The sequence below is a fragment of the Dromaius novaehollandiae genome, chromosome 6, assembly GCF_036370855.1.
Source record: "Dromaius novaehollandiae isolate bDroNov1 chromosome 6, bDroNov1.hap1, whole genome shotgun sequence".
In the NCBI taxonomy this organism is placed as follows: Eukaryota; Metazoa; Chordata; class Aves; order Casuariiformes; family Dromaiidae; genus Dromaius; species Dromaius novaehollandiae.
Window position 1 is genome coordinate 9188932 of NC_088103.1, and position 17242 is coordinate 9206173.

At 43.6% G+C, this 17242-nt stretch overlaps 1 protein-coding gene across 4 annotated transcripts in view; it reads left to right on the forward strand.

The window, feature by feature from the left end:
- MICU1 (mitochondrial calcium uptake 1) overlaps positions 1-17242 on the forward strand; it is a 135236-nt gene that overhangs the window by 40942 nt on the left and 77052 nt on the right. For all 4 annotated transcript variants that reach the window (XM_064513595.1, XM_064513596.1, XM_064513597.1 and 1 more), the window contains 2 exons: positions 1682-1865; positions 8481-8643. In XM_064513595.1, the coding sequence (XP_064369665.1) occupies positions 1682-1865; positions 8481-8643 (347 nt within the window). The remainder of the gene's footprint in view (positions 1-1681; positions 1866-8480; positions 8644-17242) is intronic.

Genomic DNA, 17242 nt, shown 5'->3' on the forward strand with positions numbered 1-17242 from the left:
CCAGTGTGAATGAGAAATCTGAGCTCTTTAACCCCATTGTAGTGCATTGGGGTAATGCACCTTAATACTTTCAAAGCAATTTTGACAACTTGGTGGTGGTTGTTCAAGTGTCTTCTGTAACTTGCTGAAGTGGTTATCACAATATGAACAAAAGTGAATTTGAGTTCATCATGATTCATTTTGTTCGTAAGTATACTCTCCAGGAGTTTATTCTGGAAAGTATTGGGTTTTGTTCCCATCAGCACTGTGGAAAGGATTTGAGTTCGTTAGCCCTTCCAAGTCTATCCTGTACTGTAACTGTTAGTGGATTATTGGGTGTTGGGGAGGAATGAGTTATCTTTTATTTTGGTAGCCTTTAAAAATGACTGAAGGAGTCCCTGCTCATATTCTTCTTGGAATATGATGCGCTGAGATTGCTCCGGAGCTGTGTATTGCTGGGGAGGCATACCTGGATTCTTCTTTATTAACTTTATACACCGTGCCTGTGTTTTCCAGCCAACTGATAGAATGAAATATAAATATCCTTTTGCTTAAAGCTTGCTTCAAAATCTTGTTTTAGTTTTGTTTTTTCCCCTAAGGCAGTCTCTTATGAAGAAAGTAACACAGTTATAAATAATTGTGTTCTCAGCTACTGAGAATACCCAAGTATGAAACCTCATTGGAAGGCTCATGACTAACTGTGCAAGCCCTGTGCTCTGTGGTTAGTCCAAAACATTCACCAGCAGTGCGAAGTAGAGATGGCTTAGCTTAAGTTTCAGATAGGCTGGTTTGCCAGATCTTTTAATTTCTCTTTTTAAAGTGCTCAGTTTCTTCAAGCCATTGCTTGTGACATGTTAACACATCCTTAGGATTATAACTTCACCGATGTCAATGTGTATGGTCTTAAACTGCCTTGCAGGTAAAATGTAGGAACTGCCCTGGTGTTGTTTGGCGTATGGACTTACTGTGCTCTTTATTTAACCAGTCTGTGGACAGTTGGTTATTCGGCAGCTAGGCAGGGAGACAGAACAGTTTTGAGTAGTGAGTCTTAGTCTACAGACAGGGTCGCTGGAGGTCTTTGTATCTCTGAGCAGCAAGGAGAAGAGGCCCTTTGCTCTGCCCGGAGTTGAGGAAGGAAGAACAAATCCTGCACTGCTGGTACCTCCAGGAGGCTGATGGATGAGGAATAAAACTCGGCCTGTCACCTGTTGGAGGCAAAAAGTAAATCAGTTGTGCTGAGAGGGAGAGGTTATTCTTTCTGAATCCTGCAGTGCTGACAGGAAAGCACGCTTTCATCAGTATCATATTTTTATTGAGGGATGTTAGAATGTAAAGCTAGAGGTGGCTACAGTATGTGCTTCCCAAGCTGAATCTTGCCTGCCTGGCTTTTAGGAGAAGGTATGATAATTCATCCAGTGATACATCCTGATGTCTTTGAACTGGTTAAAAAAAAAAAAAATCACTGCGGCTATTTGGGTTTTTTTGTGTGGAGGGAAAACTTGATCAAAAAAACAGGAAGCAGCATACAATATTCCTTGGAGGTCTCTAATTTTTTTGCTTTTGCTTTGCAGTCCTTCACACTGAACTGTAGCAAATGTTTCATTTGTGGAGAGCCTTGCATGGCTCTCTTTACAGCTTTATCTTTCCTGTCAGTCAGAGCTGTTAATCTTCTAAGATGGTGTTTTCCTCTTGCTTGTTGCAGGGCCTACGCAGAAGACTCATCGTCTGTAAAACACGATCCAAGGGCAGAACCAAGCGAGAAGGTGAAGCACCAGGAGGAGGAGGAGAGCAGCAGCAATGACAGCAGCAAGGCTGTAGCATCAGACAATGAGGAGGCTCAGCCAGAAGGGAAGAAGAAGAAGCGTTCAGGGTTCAGGGACCGTAAGGTATGAAACCTTGCCGTGTTACGCTGCAGCAGTTGCACTGCAGTGAAAAAGGGATAAAATTTGCAGAATGCTTCATGCAAGCCTGTGTTCAAAGTCTGGCTTTTGGTCTGTACTTGCCTTATTTTCTAAAAGGGCCTTGCTGTTTTGGGAACCTACTTTCTTGGCTTGCTACCTTGAGTTTCTTTAGGTAGAAACCTGCTTTTTGGAAAGCACAGTGCACTGACTTTTCTGAAATGAAGAGCCCTTACGGCGCCTCCAGTTAGATGTCTGAGAAGCGGGTATCTGAGAAATCAAGACTCTTACCTTGATGTCTGTTAGAATGATGAATGCAAACTAGGGAATAAATGCAATGGTTTGTTTTAAAACAAACCATCTCGAATGTCTAGCCTGTATCTGTGTGGAAGTCCATCCATTTGTATATGTTTACAGACAAACAGGCAGCATGTTTAGAAAAAAGTAGAGGAAACGTGTAGAAGGGGGAGGGTTGTAGGAAAGGAGTAGCTCTTAAATTTTATTTCCCTTTCTTAATTATTCTGTGTAAATTAGTTGTTAGAATACAACTTTTTTCCTCCCTCATCTTGATTGGCCATGTTTCTCTCTTGAAGCCTATGCCTATTTAATTTTCGTATCAGACAAATCTTCAAGAGGAAGAAAGCCTGAGTAATGACCTGTATCGTCAGCTTGTGACTCACCTTCAGCTCTGGATAGTCTCAAAGCTTTGGGCTCTTCAGAATTATCCGACTAGTTTGGTACTGTCTGTAACCACTGTTATTACAAGATGTACGATTTGGTCTGATGAAGAGACCTGTAGTTGAGAGTTGGCAGACAGCACTTTTTTGTTTTTCCCCAAACTGTCTGGATGTTGGTTTTATTGGCCTGTTTTGATTTAGTATCTTTGCAGTGCCAAAGAGGAGAATGGAAGTATGTATTCTTCACAATTGCTTTTCTGTATGATTTGCTTTTGATAATTATTTTAAGTGCATATCTTAGAGGCTGCATCTCATTAGTTCTTAAATTGTGGATGGTCATATAAAGTGGCTTAATAGCTTTTCATAAAACCTAAAGAGCTGTTTTGTTTGAAGTTGCTGACTCATATTCTGGTCTTGGTTAAATTAGATGACATAGTTTGCTTAAATTTCAAGTGTCTTGTGGTATTTGGAGCTATCAACTTGTTCTGCTGTGACATTCTGGTGGCAATTCAGTGAAGCTGTATTGAAAGATCCTAGGTTGAGATATTCAGAGTTGTTCAGGGAACCTGCCTTTTTCCGTTTCTGTTAATTTTCTTGGCAATTGGGTGTTAGGTACTCTGACAGTGTCAGCAAAATTTCAGCTGTTGCCAGTACCACTCAAGAAAAGTGGACTATTTTTTCAGTGTCAGCAGATGGAGGCAGACTGCAAGGAGCAAAGATATAATGGACCTTCATGCACACTTCTAGCTTTTTGGTTTTTTTTTAAACAGAAGAACATTTGTTGATATAGCTAGTACAAAGACTGATTTTTGTCTTACTTGGCTGGTTGCTTCTGCTATAGAAGTCAGGGAACATTTGTTTGCAAGTGAGAACTTCTGTTTTGGGTGCTAGGAGATGGGCCTAACCAGATGAGCTCTTTCCTTCCTGTGCTTGCTGATGCCGCTGCTGCTTTTGCTTCATTTATTGCAGGCTGTGACCGGTGGTGTCTCAAGTGCCGGGCTCAGTGTTTGTGTTTGAGCAGATCCATTGTGGGCTTGATGTTTAATTGCTGGTTGCCCTAGTGAGTAAGCTTGGGAGATCTGTGTGAATGCTCCCTGCTCTGATGACGGAGGAAGGTGTGCCCCATCTGTGCTCCTGACTCAGAAATCAGGTGTGCTCGCAGGATATGCTGCTCCCATAATCAGTCATGTGTAGCAGCTAGGGAATTCCTGATGCTTCTAGAGATTAAACAAGCCAAAAAAAAAAAAAAACCCTTCCAACTCTCCCTGTAGTTAATTGAAAAGGATGTGGGATTTTCCTTGAGAAAAATGCTTTCAATTAAGCTTAATTTCACCACTTGTTTGTTATCTCAATGTTGGTTTTAATTAATCTGATGATGAGTGGTGGAATAATGAATTAAGCATGCCAGTGTTATTTTGGGTAGTGACTCAGTGAAGAGGAAGTTGAATAGAAATAATTCAGTAGCTGGTGGAGCTGGTGCTGGCACAGTGTGTGGATGGTTCGAGGACATGTGCTCTGTTGTCATGTATGTGTTACATAGGTCCTGTCTGCACAGGGCAGAAGAGGAGAAGGTTCAAGTGCTTTTATAGTTTGAAGGTTAATGATCGGTAATGCATGCTGTGAGTGGGCTGACACGTCAATTAATTTGCTAAAAGAATTTGGAGTGCTTTAACGAGATCTATTTGCAATGGTCATTAGGTCCTGGCAGGTATGCTGCGTTATGAGTGTTAATTGTGCTGAGACTTCATTTCAGTGTGCATTACAGTAGGAAACCTAATGAAAATGAATACTAATTTATCTATCTGTTAGTATGCCTAGGGTGTGCAGTGAAGCCAGAGTGCTAGAGATCCTGTTCTGTCTTACCGTCAGGGAGGCCCTGGTGATGCTCTGGAAGTGGTTTGAGATGTTAGTTTAGGGCTTCATTTTCATGCATGCATAGGATTCCCTCCCACACACACTTTTAACCTGAGGCTTAACAAGAACACGACTATCTGAACTGTAGCTTCAGTCATGTAGAGCAATAGAGATTACTTGCTCGTCTTTCTTCTCCAGTACATACTTGCATTAAAAGTACATGTCAAAAGTAGCTTTTCCCTTTTGGTTGAATAATATCTTTCCAGGAGGCACAGATTACACTAAGCTGCAGCTTTCTGCAGCTGAGTAACAATTTCTGACTGGTCTCCCCTGCACGGAGGACTGGTGCTTGTTGGGGGAAAGCAGCTGTGTGGGCACACAAAGTATTCTGGAGCATTTTCTAGGCAATAGGGGAGCCTGTTGTGGGGGTGAATTGTCCAGGCTGATTTTTTTTTTTTTTTTTTCCTGAGATTGTTTAGAAATAGTGGAAAAACTTTACAAGTGCCCCCATACATGTACATGTGCGTATGCACACACTCCTGCTGCACCGACGGAAGTGGAGCAAGTGACTTTTCATGTCTACATAGAGGACCTATCCATAGGGCGAGATCAGGGCACCCATATTATTGCCCATTTCCTGTTTAGCAGCCAGTCTTGAATAAATGGATGGCTCACATCTGTAGTGCCTCACCCATTCCTTCCTTGAGCTGGCTTTGTGCTCAATTCAGTCTTTAAGAGGAAAGGGCTGTAGCATATTTGCCTGTCAGTTGATGAGATCATGTTAGCAAAATTGAGGTAATTGTGAGCTGAGCTGTGAGCAAAAGAGGAAAATATATTGCTGTGTTTGCTCATTGATTTATTGGAAAGTTTGAGGAAGTGTGATCTAATTTGTGGTGAGGACAGCCTACTGGATACTAAATTAACTTTTTTTTTTTTTAAGATTCTGCCCTGCAATTCTGAAAGACTCTGAGACTTTGAGCAGATGTATTGCTACTTTATCATGCTCACTTCAGAGCCTGAAACTCAAATCATTTGACAGGCAACACCCATTCCTTATACCCGAATGAGTTCGGAGAGACTGTTTTAGGCTTTCATGGAGTTACTAGGCTAGTTTAGTTCTATTTTTGCCAAACATGTCAAATTAAGATCGTTGTTAAAAACGCTTCATTTCCCACTTTGATGTCTGCTACTCTGTGGCCTGATACGAGATGAAATTGTCAGCTTTCCACCTACTGCACTCTTAAATGCTTTTGCAAAAAGAGGATTTAACTTCTTTTGTTGGAGGAAGGGAAACCTGAAACTACTTTTAGATTTCTTACAAAACCACAGACTGTGGAGACAAACCTTTGGTGTTTGCAGACCTGCTGTGCACAGCAGCTGTGCTGCTGGCAGAGGCAGGAGACTCTGTTTTAGCCTGTGACTTTGTTAGGCTTCTGTGAGCTGCGCCACGTTGCTTTGGAAGCCAGATTGCCCTTCTCTGTTCTCGAGCTATGTATTTATAGTTGTATCTTCATGAGCGCCTGGCATAGATCCAAGGAAGCTTTTCGTTTTGCAGTGTGCTTGGGCAGAAGGCGGGAGGTGGTAAATGACCCAGGGAAGGCCCACGTGGTGAATAGACACTTTGCTTCTGTTGCTGGTAACAATCATGGTGGGCTGGAGGGTGCGGAGAGTCTGGAGAAGGGGTGTTGGAAACTTGCTGTGTCCAAAGTCAAAGCAAAAGGTAGACTGCTTAATGTCAGTCAAGCAGGGGCCTGGATTACGTCACGCTCAAGGTAAGAAAGAAATGGCAGTGAAGTTAGTGCTCTAGTAAGCAGGAATCTCAGTGAAGCTGTCGGGGCTTTGTACCTCTAGCTGAAGAGGACCAACTGCAATACCCATATTCCAGAAATGAGAAGAGGAGAAGTGCCAGACAGCAACAGGCCCCTCAGTAGCATATTAGCAAGGTCTTAAAGTGGAGATAGAGAGAAGATCAATCACAGATGTCAAGTTGATTGGGATGAAATGCAACATGGTTTTACTGGCAGAAATGTCATGCTAATGTGTCTGGTGCAGCAGGTGAGTGGTCAAGTAAAAGTGGTGCAACTTACCCTGGCCTGAAGCAAAGCGTTTGATAGCACCCTGCAAGAGATCATCCCTCAAGCTTGGAAAATCAGGAGCATTTCAGCTAGAAAGGAACACTAAAGCAGGCTGTGTTGAAAGGGGCGTTAGGAAGGAGAGCATTAGTAGTTGTGCGCTGCAGTGTCTGCTTTTGGTTCTAGTCCTGGCTTTGATGCTCTGGTTGTACACAGCTCTTGCTCCAAGCAAGAAGCATTTGACTATGCTTTTGGCTGACAAAGTTGGGTTTTGTTTTGTTACAAATGAGGAGATACAGGAAAGAGTTAGATGTGGACTTAATCACAAGTCAAAAGATCACTTTGGCATAACAAGTTACCACCAGTCTGGTGGATGCTTTAAACAAAGTTATGAGCAGCTTTGCAGTTGGGAAGAGCTGCGAAGGGGTATGTTGCCACTTACCGTCCATCAGCTAAGCTGCAGCAACTTGTAATTTTGCAATAAAAAAACTGCTCTTGATCCAGTGCCCCGTGTCTTTAGAGGACTGTCTGGACTGAAGCAGTAGAAACAGGATGAAGTCTGGCTCTAAGGGCAAAGGCTGGTGACAAAAGGGACTAGTAGCAAAAGTTGGCAGGCGGCTGAAGCAGAGAGGCAGTTGGATGTATTGGCTGCTGCAAGGGTATCTCTGTGTTCCTGATGTGCTTAGTTGTGAAAAAGCTATGGTGACGCTAAGGTGTATTGGGAAAAATAATTCCAGTAACGACAACGCTGTGTCAGTACCACTGCTCGCACTGGGGTGGGACCTCCTGCTGAATGCTACTTATCCACAGGTTGCCAGCACCTGGAAAGCTGAACTGGAAGAAGGGCAGAGGAGAGGGGCTTGGTTTTGCCTAGTTATTTTACTGACCCATGTTCTGGGTGGGAACAAGCCTTTGGCTTGCTTTATCCAAGGAAAACGAAGACTTAGAGAGGTTTTGTTTTTGATAAATATCAGGGTGGAGAAGTTGTTCAAGTTAAAGGACAAGGCTGAAACAGGACCAAAGACATAAATGATCTACAGATGCCTTGGCAGTATCCTTGATCTTGCCTGCTCCTCTCCCAGCAGAACACTTTTTTTTTCCTTTTTTTTTTTAATGTGGCTCTTGGCCAGTAGTACTGAAGGTTTTGAGTACATTATGGGCTATTAAACATTGTGTGTGATAAGATAGAAATAAAAATTACTGAGGAAAGACTTCTACTCTAATACATAATGAAGTGTAGGTCTAATTTTGTACCTTTTTCCTCTTTTGAGGCCTTATATTGTGACTTTTTTTTTTTAAAGCTTTCTATTCTTTAATGAACTCCAGCTGTCTGTTTTGGGGAAAATAGTTCTAGGTACAAAATAATCTCAGCTGGCAGAGTTAGCAAATGGCAAATTGGTGTGGGGAAGAGGACCGAGTATAGAGCATTGGCACAATTCTGCAGAAATGTGATAGAAAAGAGGAAAAAGTGAGGCTGGATGGGCTGAGTGACCAGCTGTGGCTCCAAGTAACTTTTTCCAAGCTTCAGGCCAAAAGTGAAGTTCCTTCCTAGCTTTCCAAGGTCGTTTACTTTTTCTTAATTCATTTATTGATCATGACCCAGACCCTTCAACATCGTGAATTTGGTTTAAAAATGTTGAGATGCTTTAGAATCACAGATTCGATGATACCACTTTATAGGGTTCATGTTTAAAAGGATCTGCAGGGGTTTTGTTCCCTCCCCCCTTCTCTGCCATCATGAAGAATAGAAACTTATCAGTAATCAAGAATCTTAGTGTTTGTTCTTAATCCCATGACATCAGGAGCTGATACTTCCCATTTAACAGGATAAATGGGACTTTTGATGCTTTCAGCATTGTTTCTTGTGAATGTTGTGCTGCTGTTGCATGTACAGCTTGGTTGTAATGTGGCAAAACCTTCACAGGACTAGCTACAGTTGCCAAGTTACACGTGTGGGGAGAAACTCTAGATATCTAATATTGGTTCAATTTTATTTCCAGGTGATGGAATATGAGAACAGGATCAGAGCCTACTCCACACCAGACAAAATCTTCAGATACTTTGCAACTTTGAAAGTAATAAATGAGCACGGTGAATCGGAGGTTTTTATGACACCGCAGGATTTTGTGAGATCGATAACACCTAATGAAAAACAACCAGAAAGTAAGTGATGTGTGCGTATAGTAATTGGAGGAAATAATGCAGCAAATGGGAAGAAAACTACAGTCTCTGCTTGTTTGGTCTTTGCAAGCAAGTATAGCGCTGAACACAAAAGGGGGTCTTGCTAGCTGATTAGTGCCTGGGGTACGCCGGTGATGAACACGAGTGGTGTTCTCAACCCATGCTTTATAGCAATGCGGCAATACACAAATGGATAACGGAGTGCCACAAGGCAGAGAGCTGCTAATGTGACTGAGCAGGAGCTGCGCTCATCTGTCCGACAGAAGCCCGCACCATGTTCAGGCCGGTTTGTAACCAGTTGACTCACAGCAGCGCAGTGCTGCCAAATAGCGGCTGTAACTCATGTCCCCAAGCGTTGGTCGCAGTACAGTCAGCGCTAACTTCTTGGGAGTTTTCAAGCCAGGATTGTTAGGGCTTGAAAGCACCCCCAGAAGCATCTATTCTATCCCCATGCCCCAAAACCAAAATTAGCAGTATGCCCAAACCTTCCTGTGGTGCAGTGAAGTGCTATTCCATCATGCTAGACCTCTTTTTTCCAAGCCCTTGAAAAGCAGGAGAGATGACTTTCTTGCATATTCACTATTGAAAGATTACTTTAAATTGAAGCCTTTTAATAACTGTTACCTTCCTTGCCAAAGCATCCACCTTTTATAGGTTTATCTTTGAAATAAAGGGCTCCTGGCAGCCCCATCTGCGTGGCTAGTCTGAGCTGTGATGCAGCTGGCCAGCCCAGGACTTGCCTTTCCGGCTGCTGCAAATTCCCTGAGGTTTGGGATGAAACATGGCAATTTTAGTACCTCTGCAGGCAAGCAGGCAGCAGACCGGAAAGCAGTCACTGACTTCTCTGGTCTGGAAAGCTGCATCCTGAGCATTTGGGAAGAGGTTGGCAGGAGGATTTTGTGTGTGTTCTGGTTTGGAGGAGATTCTTATTTGGAGTGAGATGTGGGAAATCAGGTTTTTTAGTCTCTCACAATGTATCTCAAAGAATGAAACAGGTTTCAAATCAAAATTCCTCCTATCTCTTCAAGCATTGATGAAGAACCTCAGCCCCCAAGTGTTACCTTTTTTGAGAGTGGGGTTTATGTGTAAACTGTGAAACTGTCTTGATGTTCTGTTTGACAGCTGCTACATAAATACCATGTATACTTGTACTTAGAAAACAACGATATAGAATATATATGGGGGAAGAAAAAATAATCCTCTCATTAGTGCTAAAACATGCTTGTGAATCGAAATGAAGGTTTTTTATCAAGTCTTGAAAATAGCTCTGTTTCTTCATATGAAATACATGTTATCTTCAGTGCTGGAATGTTTTGAGCAATAAACAGAAGATGATGGTGTAGGTGCTGAAATTATATGTTAATTTTTTATATCTTAAAGCACCTTGAATTAGTATTTTGAAAAGCAGTAGCACCTGGTTGAGTTTGTCTTCCTGTGCAAGTTACTTTTTGTCAGCCTGCTTAAAAATAAAAACTATGTCCTATCCTTAACTGTAAGACATCTGATTGTTTCTTCTACTTCTGTGCAATATAAGTGCTTGGTACACTTAATGCGTGCATAGATAATATGTGCAGAAGTGTAAAGAAAATGTGTACTTTGGAGATAAGTGAAAATGAATAATGGGTAATAGTGTGTCAGTTTTGCAAGCCACTAACTTTCTGTTGTGACTATTATTATTCTGGCTAGGTGAGCACCTTAAATGGCCCTGAAGCCTGTGTGGCCAGACCTTTAAATGCCTGCAAAGGCTGCACATCAGTGGCACGAGGCAGCCTGTGGGTGAAGAAAACAACAGGTACTCTTAGAAAGTGGCACCACATGGAAATTTGGCTGTGGCTTCTCCTCAGCAGGCAAAGCAGCTGGTGCAGCACCCTTGTGTCTTGCCAAGATAGTCTCAAACCAGTGAATGTTGCATTTGCTTAAAGTCAGCATGGTAGATCCTGTTTCTTAGGAGTGCTATAGATCATGACAATCATGGTGAATGATTTTTAAATACATAATGAGGGTTAGAAGAATAAAACACTTAATACCGTAGTAAAGCCATATCACCCATAACCTTGTTCCCAAATGTTTTAAAAATTGGTCGTAATAAAGGAGATACAGGTGAATTTAAAACCAGAAGTTACAGCATGACTAAGTCTGCTACCTGCTGGCTGGTTTATTTTTATATAAAAACACATTTTGGTGTTTTTACTCATCGATGACAGTCTAGATCCGGACCTGCGTCCGGTCGACTCTGCAGACGTAGGTGGGCAGCTGGCAGCTGCTGTCCCTGCCCACTGCCTGAGCTTTGGTTATTTGCGCTCGGCGGGGAAATGCCACGGCCGCCTTCTCGCGCCGTCATGACTCGGGTATGCGGCGGCGGAGGGTGCGTCCTCCGCCAGGGCTGCCGCACGCCCGGCCCCCGCGTCGGCCTCGGCCCAAACCCGCCTCGGAAAGCGCCTCGAGGCGGTGGCGTAACCCTGCGGTAGTCGCGCGAGCTAGATCGGGTAACGTTGAACTTGGCCACGACGGATTTCTTTCTGCAGCGGCATCGACACCAAAGACTTTAATGGGTAGTAGCTGGTGGTAGGTTTGTGCTACAAAGCAATTCTAGTGGACAGCCTGTGAATCAAGTTAGTCCTGCCCCTCCGTATGTTGTATTGCCCTAAACTGCAAGGATCGTAGGGAGATCATCGCAGGGTGTGCATAGGCTGATACTCTGGCTAGGTGGTAATATGCTTTTTTGTGCAAATCCCCCAGTCATCTCCATTTGCTTCATGTTCCTGCAGGTTTTGTAAATGGTTTTGGTGTGCGTAAACTCTTTTCCAATGAAACAAAATGAGGAGCCTTTCAAAAATCCTCTGAGGGAGACACATCCAAAGGGACCTTCGCTGGGTACTTGCTGTGCCTGTGCCACGGGGAGGTGTTGCTGTATGACATCTGGCTCCCTTGGCCTGAAGCTGACTAGTTTGCAGAAAAAGGGACTCCGAAACACTGCCAGGGCCATTAGATAGTGCGTGTGGCTTCTGTGCGTGGCTGGCTCCTCTCTGGATGCCCGGCTTCTGCAAGCCAGAGGCCACTGTGTTTTCCTGCAGTAGACCCTGAACATCGATTCACTTGGTACCTGATTTGCACAATTTTAAAACACTCCCGTGAGCAATCCGAGATCTGAGGAGGACATGGGAGCCTGCCTGTGCTCGAGTTGTCAGGTGGAGATTTCAGTAACTTCTCGCTAGTGTTTGTGCTGTTTTATGGAGAGCAAAATACTGCAGAATATAAAAAGATAAGGTGTAACAAGGTGTCAGAGTCCCTTATTTTTACTTTGCTAATCTACCGTGAAGTGTTTTATGTCTGATTAATTTTTAAAGATCATATAGGGGAATGAAGGCTTGATTTATCGTCAATAAAATACCAATTTATTTTTAGACTCTTGAGTTCTGCTAGTTTGAGGAGAATGAGTGCCAATTCATTAGCTTTTGCAGATTGCTTTTTCTTAAAACTTCAGTAAAACCGTCTGCTGTAGCCCTGACTTCCCCTTTGCTCACAAACAAGTGGGCAAGGAGTGCTTAAGCTGACCCTTGCCAAACTTGGACAGATCTGTTGGAATAAGCCAAAGGAGAATACAGTTAAACTTGGAAGCTGCTTTTTTTAAAAGAAGTGTTTCTTTATGTACTATCTGGAAAGTCCAGGTGCCATCAGATGCGTGGGCAGTGCTATCTGCTCCCTGCAGCCTTGCGTCGTTTCTCCTCCCACCACCTCTCGTACAAGGTACATGAGCAGGGGTGGTTTGTTCATCCCTAGTGTTTGCTTGAGCAAACCCGGTCCCAAGAGCCCCAGAGAGTGCTAGATCTCAGGTAGTCTGAGGTGGAGGCTAAGGGTTTGAAAAACCCCACTTTAGGTTTTGTGGTGTTTCAAAACTGTCATGGACTCTTGCTGAAAAAGTTGAGGCTGTGACATATCACAGAAACCACAACTGGTTCTTGGTTTTTTTTCTTTCCTCCCCCAAGGCCATTGCTGACATGTTTTCAATAGTCCTACAGAGGAGTTAACAAGTATGAAAACTTCCTATGGCTTAGACCTGCCCGGTGATGGTCTGAGCAGGGATTCTGCCTTCCCAGTCCTGCTCCCTTTCCATAGTCCCAGTTCACTGAATTTCTCCAAGCTTCTGTTCCCATTCTGTATTGACAGAAAACGTATGGGAAGCGAATTTTTTTTGGACAACCTGGAGTGAAAAGGATATGTGGCCTACCAAGACAGTAAGAATTTTTCTTTGTTTTTGTAATAAGGATTAAAAGAAGAAAAAGACTTCATATCTCATGACAGCACGCTATAACAAATAGAGATGTACTTGGAACAGTTCTGCTGTTCCCTCTCTGTTTACATCCAGGGCTAACCCCAACTCCTGCTCCATGACACTCTTTTCAAAACCTGCCACAATCTGCAGTGGCTCAAAAATCTGGGGTCTTGGAAATGCCCTGGAAAGGTGGTTCCCCCTCCCCCCCCCCCCTTTTTTCCCCTGCAGAAACCATGAATATGCTGTCGAAGCTTTGCCAAAAGCAGCATCTGTGCCCCCCGCAACCTCTGCGCACAGGACAGTGGCTGCGCAGGGGAGCTGTCAGGAACGAAGCTGATGTCTTGTGACTTGATCCTTTCAGAGTACTTGACTGAAAGGACCAGGTCTGAGGGCAGAATTGCAACCCTGGTGTATGTGTTCCTTTACAGTGGAAGCTGTGAACAGGAGGGAGTTTTAGGTAACAAAGTATATATAAAAGAAAAGAGGTTTCAGCTTCATGCAGCAGCTAATCAACATAGTATCATTGCTTAGAGTAAGTGGGGCTATACTGTAAAATATTTAGTGTTGTATTTCTACAACCTACAACTGATTGTTTGCCATTTTGCAAAACTCTCATGCTTCTTAGCACACTGGTGTGGATGTTTGAGGGCATGTCTGATAGCTGTGGTCCTACAACTGGAAGAAAGCCTCTAAAATTGTGGGGGGAGTGAGAGGAAAGGCATCATGCCCACCGGATAGCTTAATTCCAAATTTCTAAATGGTTTGTTTTTTCATGTGTGGACTTAGTGAGCAGCTGAACACAAGCTAGCTTCTGAATTATTACTATGAGTAATGTTTGTTATTTTGGGTTTGACTTACAAAATATGGATCGGATCTTCCATGAAACTGGCAGTTCTGAGCTGTGACAAGCAAACGCCAGCCCAGTCTCTCTGGAGAAGGGGACGAACTCCCTGGATTTATGCAATAGGATTTGTGCAAATCCCTAAATTTACGCAAAATGTTCAGCTGGGATATTTAGGACCCAGAAGGAAACCAGAGATACAGAATTTGCATTCCAGTTTGCTACTGACAGTCTGTTTTACCTGCGTAGAAAATTCCTCCTGATGAGAGACTTATTTCTGCATTCTTCCACAAATACCTCTGTTGGAGAGGTCTGCAGGGGAAGAATATAGTTCATGAGCGAGAGGGGAAGGTAGCTCGGTGATTAGCTCTCCAAAGAGGAGGATAAATTAGGACCCAAAGTGGGTTCATTTAGCTATCATTTGTTCAGAGAATGCTTGCTGGCATTCATGAGCAACCCAAGGGCTGGGCGACAACTTGGAAAGCAGCCCCTGAGCTGAAGCTGGATGGGAAGTTTGAGAGGCATTCAACACTTTGTCAACTTATTTTTCTTCTCATTTGTGACAGTGTCCATTTCTAATCAAATAATTAAGCTGTTATGCAGAACAAATTGAAGCCTGCTTTGAAATCTTCCAATAGTAAGCATAGTTACAGTATGAGCTGGCTGATGCGAGAATAATAAAACACTATTTTGATTAAAGTAGCCCTTTTGGAGGGAGACCCCTTTGAGGCTGTGTTGTAGGATTTTAAAGACTCGGGCTGAGGGTTTCAACTGAAGGTTATGTAAGGGCTACCAGCGAGAAAAGCAGCATCAGTGGATTTATACCACCTCTCACGGTGGGTATAAAGTGGGTATAAACCCTTGTTCCTGGCCTTCGAGGGAGGAGGGCAGCGAGGATAGCCAGTGATGCAGAGGACGCTCATGCGCTGCAGTGGCTTTCATGTGGATGCAGAGCTGGTTGTAGTTCAGGGAACTCAGCTGTCTTAAACAGTCACTTCTTTGGAAGCTTGATTTCCCCCCTCCCCCCGAGATAACCAGCACACTGGAGTGCAAATGGTAGCCTAGGTTTCCATTCCTGCAGGGGCATTTGGCTCCTAGTAGTCCTTTGCAAGACCTAGTGTGTGCTTGTTTTTTATCTGTATCTTTTCTGTGGAATTATGTCATTCCTAGGAGAGGATTATCGTTGAGCCTTGTAATGCCTGGTTTCGTATCCTAGAAATCGAGTGTTGGAGAGAGGGGAAAAGAAGAGGTGCGTTCAGGTATGTGCTTATGCGGCAGTCATCAAAAGCAGCCTAAGGACTGCCCGTGTAGATGATGGGATGGTGTGCCTGATACATCACGTTATGAATGTACCCGTGGTAGAGGTAATAACTTGCCTGTTGGAGGAGGGGGAAGATAAACTCGAACAAAACAGTTTCTCAAAGGGCACAACTTCAACGCAAGCCTGAGATTGCTATTTACTTAAGAGAGTAAATAGTTCTTCCTGCAAATTTAGGACCTGGATTACAGATATGGATGGGCAATCTCAATGCTGTATCCTCCCGTAATGCAGTCTACATGGTTAGCAGGCTTTTCTTCAGTCTCGGTAATCGGTGCTTTAGCTCATCTACTTGCAAGAAAGGAGCCAGTGTTGTATATCAACCAGTTGGGGAAAAAAAAAAGGGAGATAATGAACGAATGTTACCCAAATAATGTGGAAAATCTGACAAAGATACAACATCTGAAGGGAGTTGAAAAGGTCATTCCATCCCAGCGGAGAACCGTTGATATCCCGGAGGAAATCATTACATATTCTCATTGATCTCAACTGTTTTCTTTGCATCATATAATCATTCTCCTAGACACTTGTTTGTTAAATATTTTCAAAACTGCAAGCTGAAACTGCAATCTATAATCTGCTGCCCGTAGCTTTATTTTCCAGGATAGCATGAAGAGCTTAATGATTGTTTAGCTATTTATCCAGTGTAGTAATTAGCTAGCTTTGAGTGGATCTGTGGCATGTACATTTTCATTAATCAATAGAATTACCTTCAGATTTTAAGCAGAGCTGAACAACAGTAGCAGCGAGTTGTTTCTGCACTGTGTTTTTTTTTTCTTCCCTTGCATAAGTATTTCCTTGTCTGTAGGACATCCTTCCTCCCCCAAACGAAGGGAGTAAACACACAGAGTATGGGTCTCCTCTTCAACCGCCTCGTCTCCCCAGTGTGGCAGGCGGTGAGTAGAAGTCATTTGGATTTATTTTAAAACGTTCTTATTTTTGCAGTGCTGCGAACGTGCCTTCCCATGAGTAAGAACGGAGGCCTCTATTCTTAATATTTTGCGATTGAGCAACGTCAATCTAATCTGAAATAATACTTAACGGTGGTGCCACGTCTCCCTTAGCTACCTTGCAGCAGTGCTGCTCCCTTTTGCTCCCATGTTCATACTTCAGATGATTTGAGAATAAACAGCGGTATTTAAAGTTAACAAATGCGCTGGCTCTGACAAGTTTGCGGGGGAACCATCGCGGGTCATCGTTCACGTTGCTGAAGGTGGATGGCTGGTGCAGAACGCTGCTCTTGGCTGGTAAGCAAAGGAGCTTTGATAATCCCCAGATACACAGTGAAAGGCGAGCGAAACAGGAGGAGATGTGTGCTGGGGCAGGTCAGGAGGCGAGCTCTGGCTCCTTTGGGAGGCTGGAAAAACTGCAGCGAGGTGAAGATGAGGAAAGCTGTGCTTTGTCAGGAGGAAAGCTGGGGTCTGCATGTTGTCACGGCATGGCTCTACGTGGGAAATTGCAGAGAGCTTGTGAAAGTAGTTTATGCTGGGCTTGCGTCCAAGTGACGTATTTTTCAGAAAAAAACGCTGAAGAAGTGGTGCATTTTTTGGAGTTCATTTTCCTTCTCTAGGATTAAAATCCATTACTTCAGCCAAATGATTTGCAGAAGGCTCTTTGCGCACGTGCAAGTCGTTGCCCCTCTGGCATGTTGTGCACACCAGGGGCTTTCAGTGGCTGGTGTAGGCGCTTGTCTGAAACGAAATGGGTGCCATGGCTGAGCTGCGTTCAGGCCACGCGCAACACACAGGGGTCCCCGCGGAGGTCTGCAAAGCTGAACCGTTGCTATATAGCCTCCTGAAGCCATTTCTGGTTTTCCCTGTGGTATCTCTCAGAGGAAATCCTTTAATCCAGTTCTGCGAGGACAGCATGTCAGCCCCTGCTTTGTCCTGAGAGGTGGAAAAGCTCTTTTTACTGTTAAACCTGCCTGATAGCTTGTATCTCTCGGAGCTTTTCAGTACTAGTCCAGCCACTGGGTATCTGTTTTATGAGTTGAGTCTGGGCATGGTTTACAGGCAATCCTGTGGTAGTCTTAACTTTGCCTGCTCCCTTTTGAATAACAGAAGTGTAATAATTAGCCTCCTTTCCTTTACTTGTTCAGATTTGATTGCCTTGATTTGTGCAGTGTTCCCGTCTTGCTGGTTCTCACATC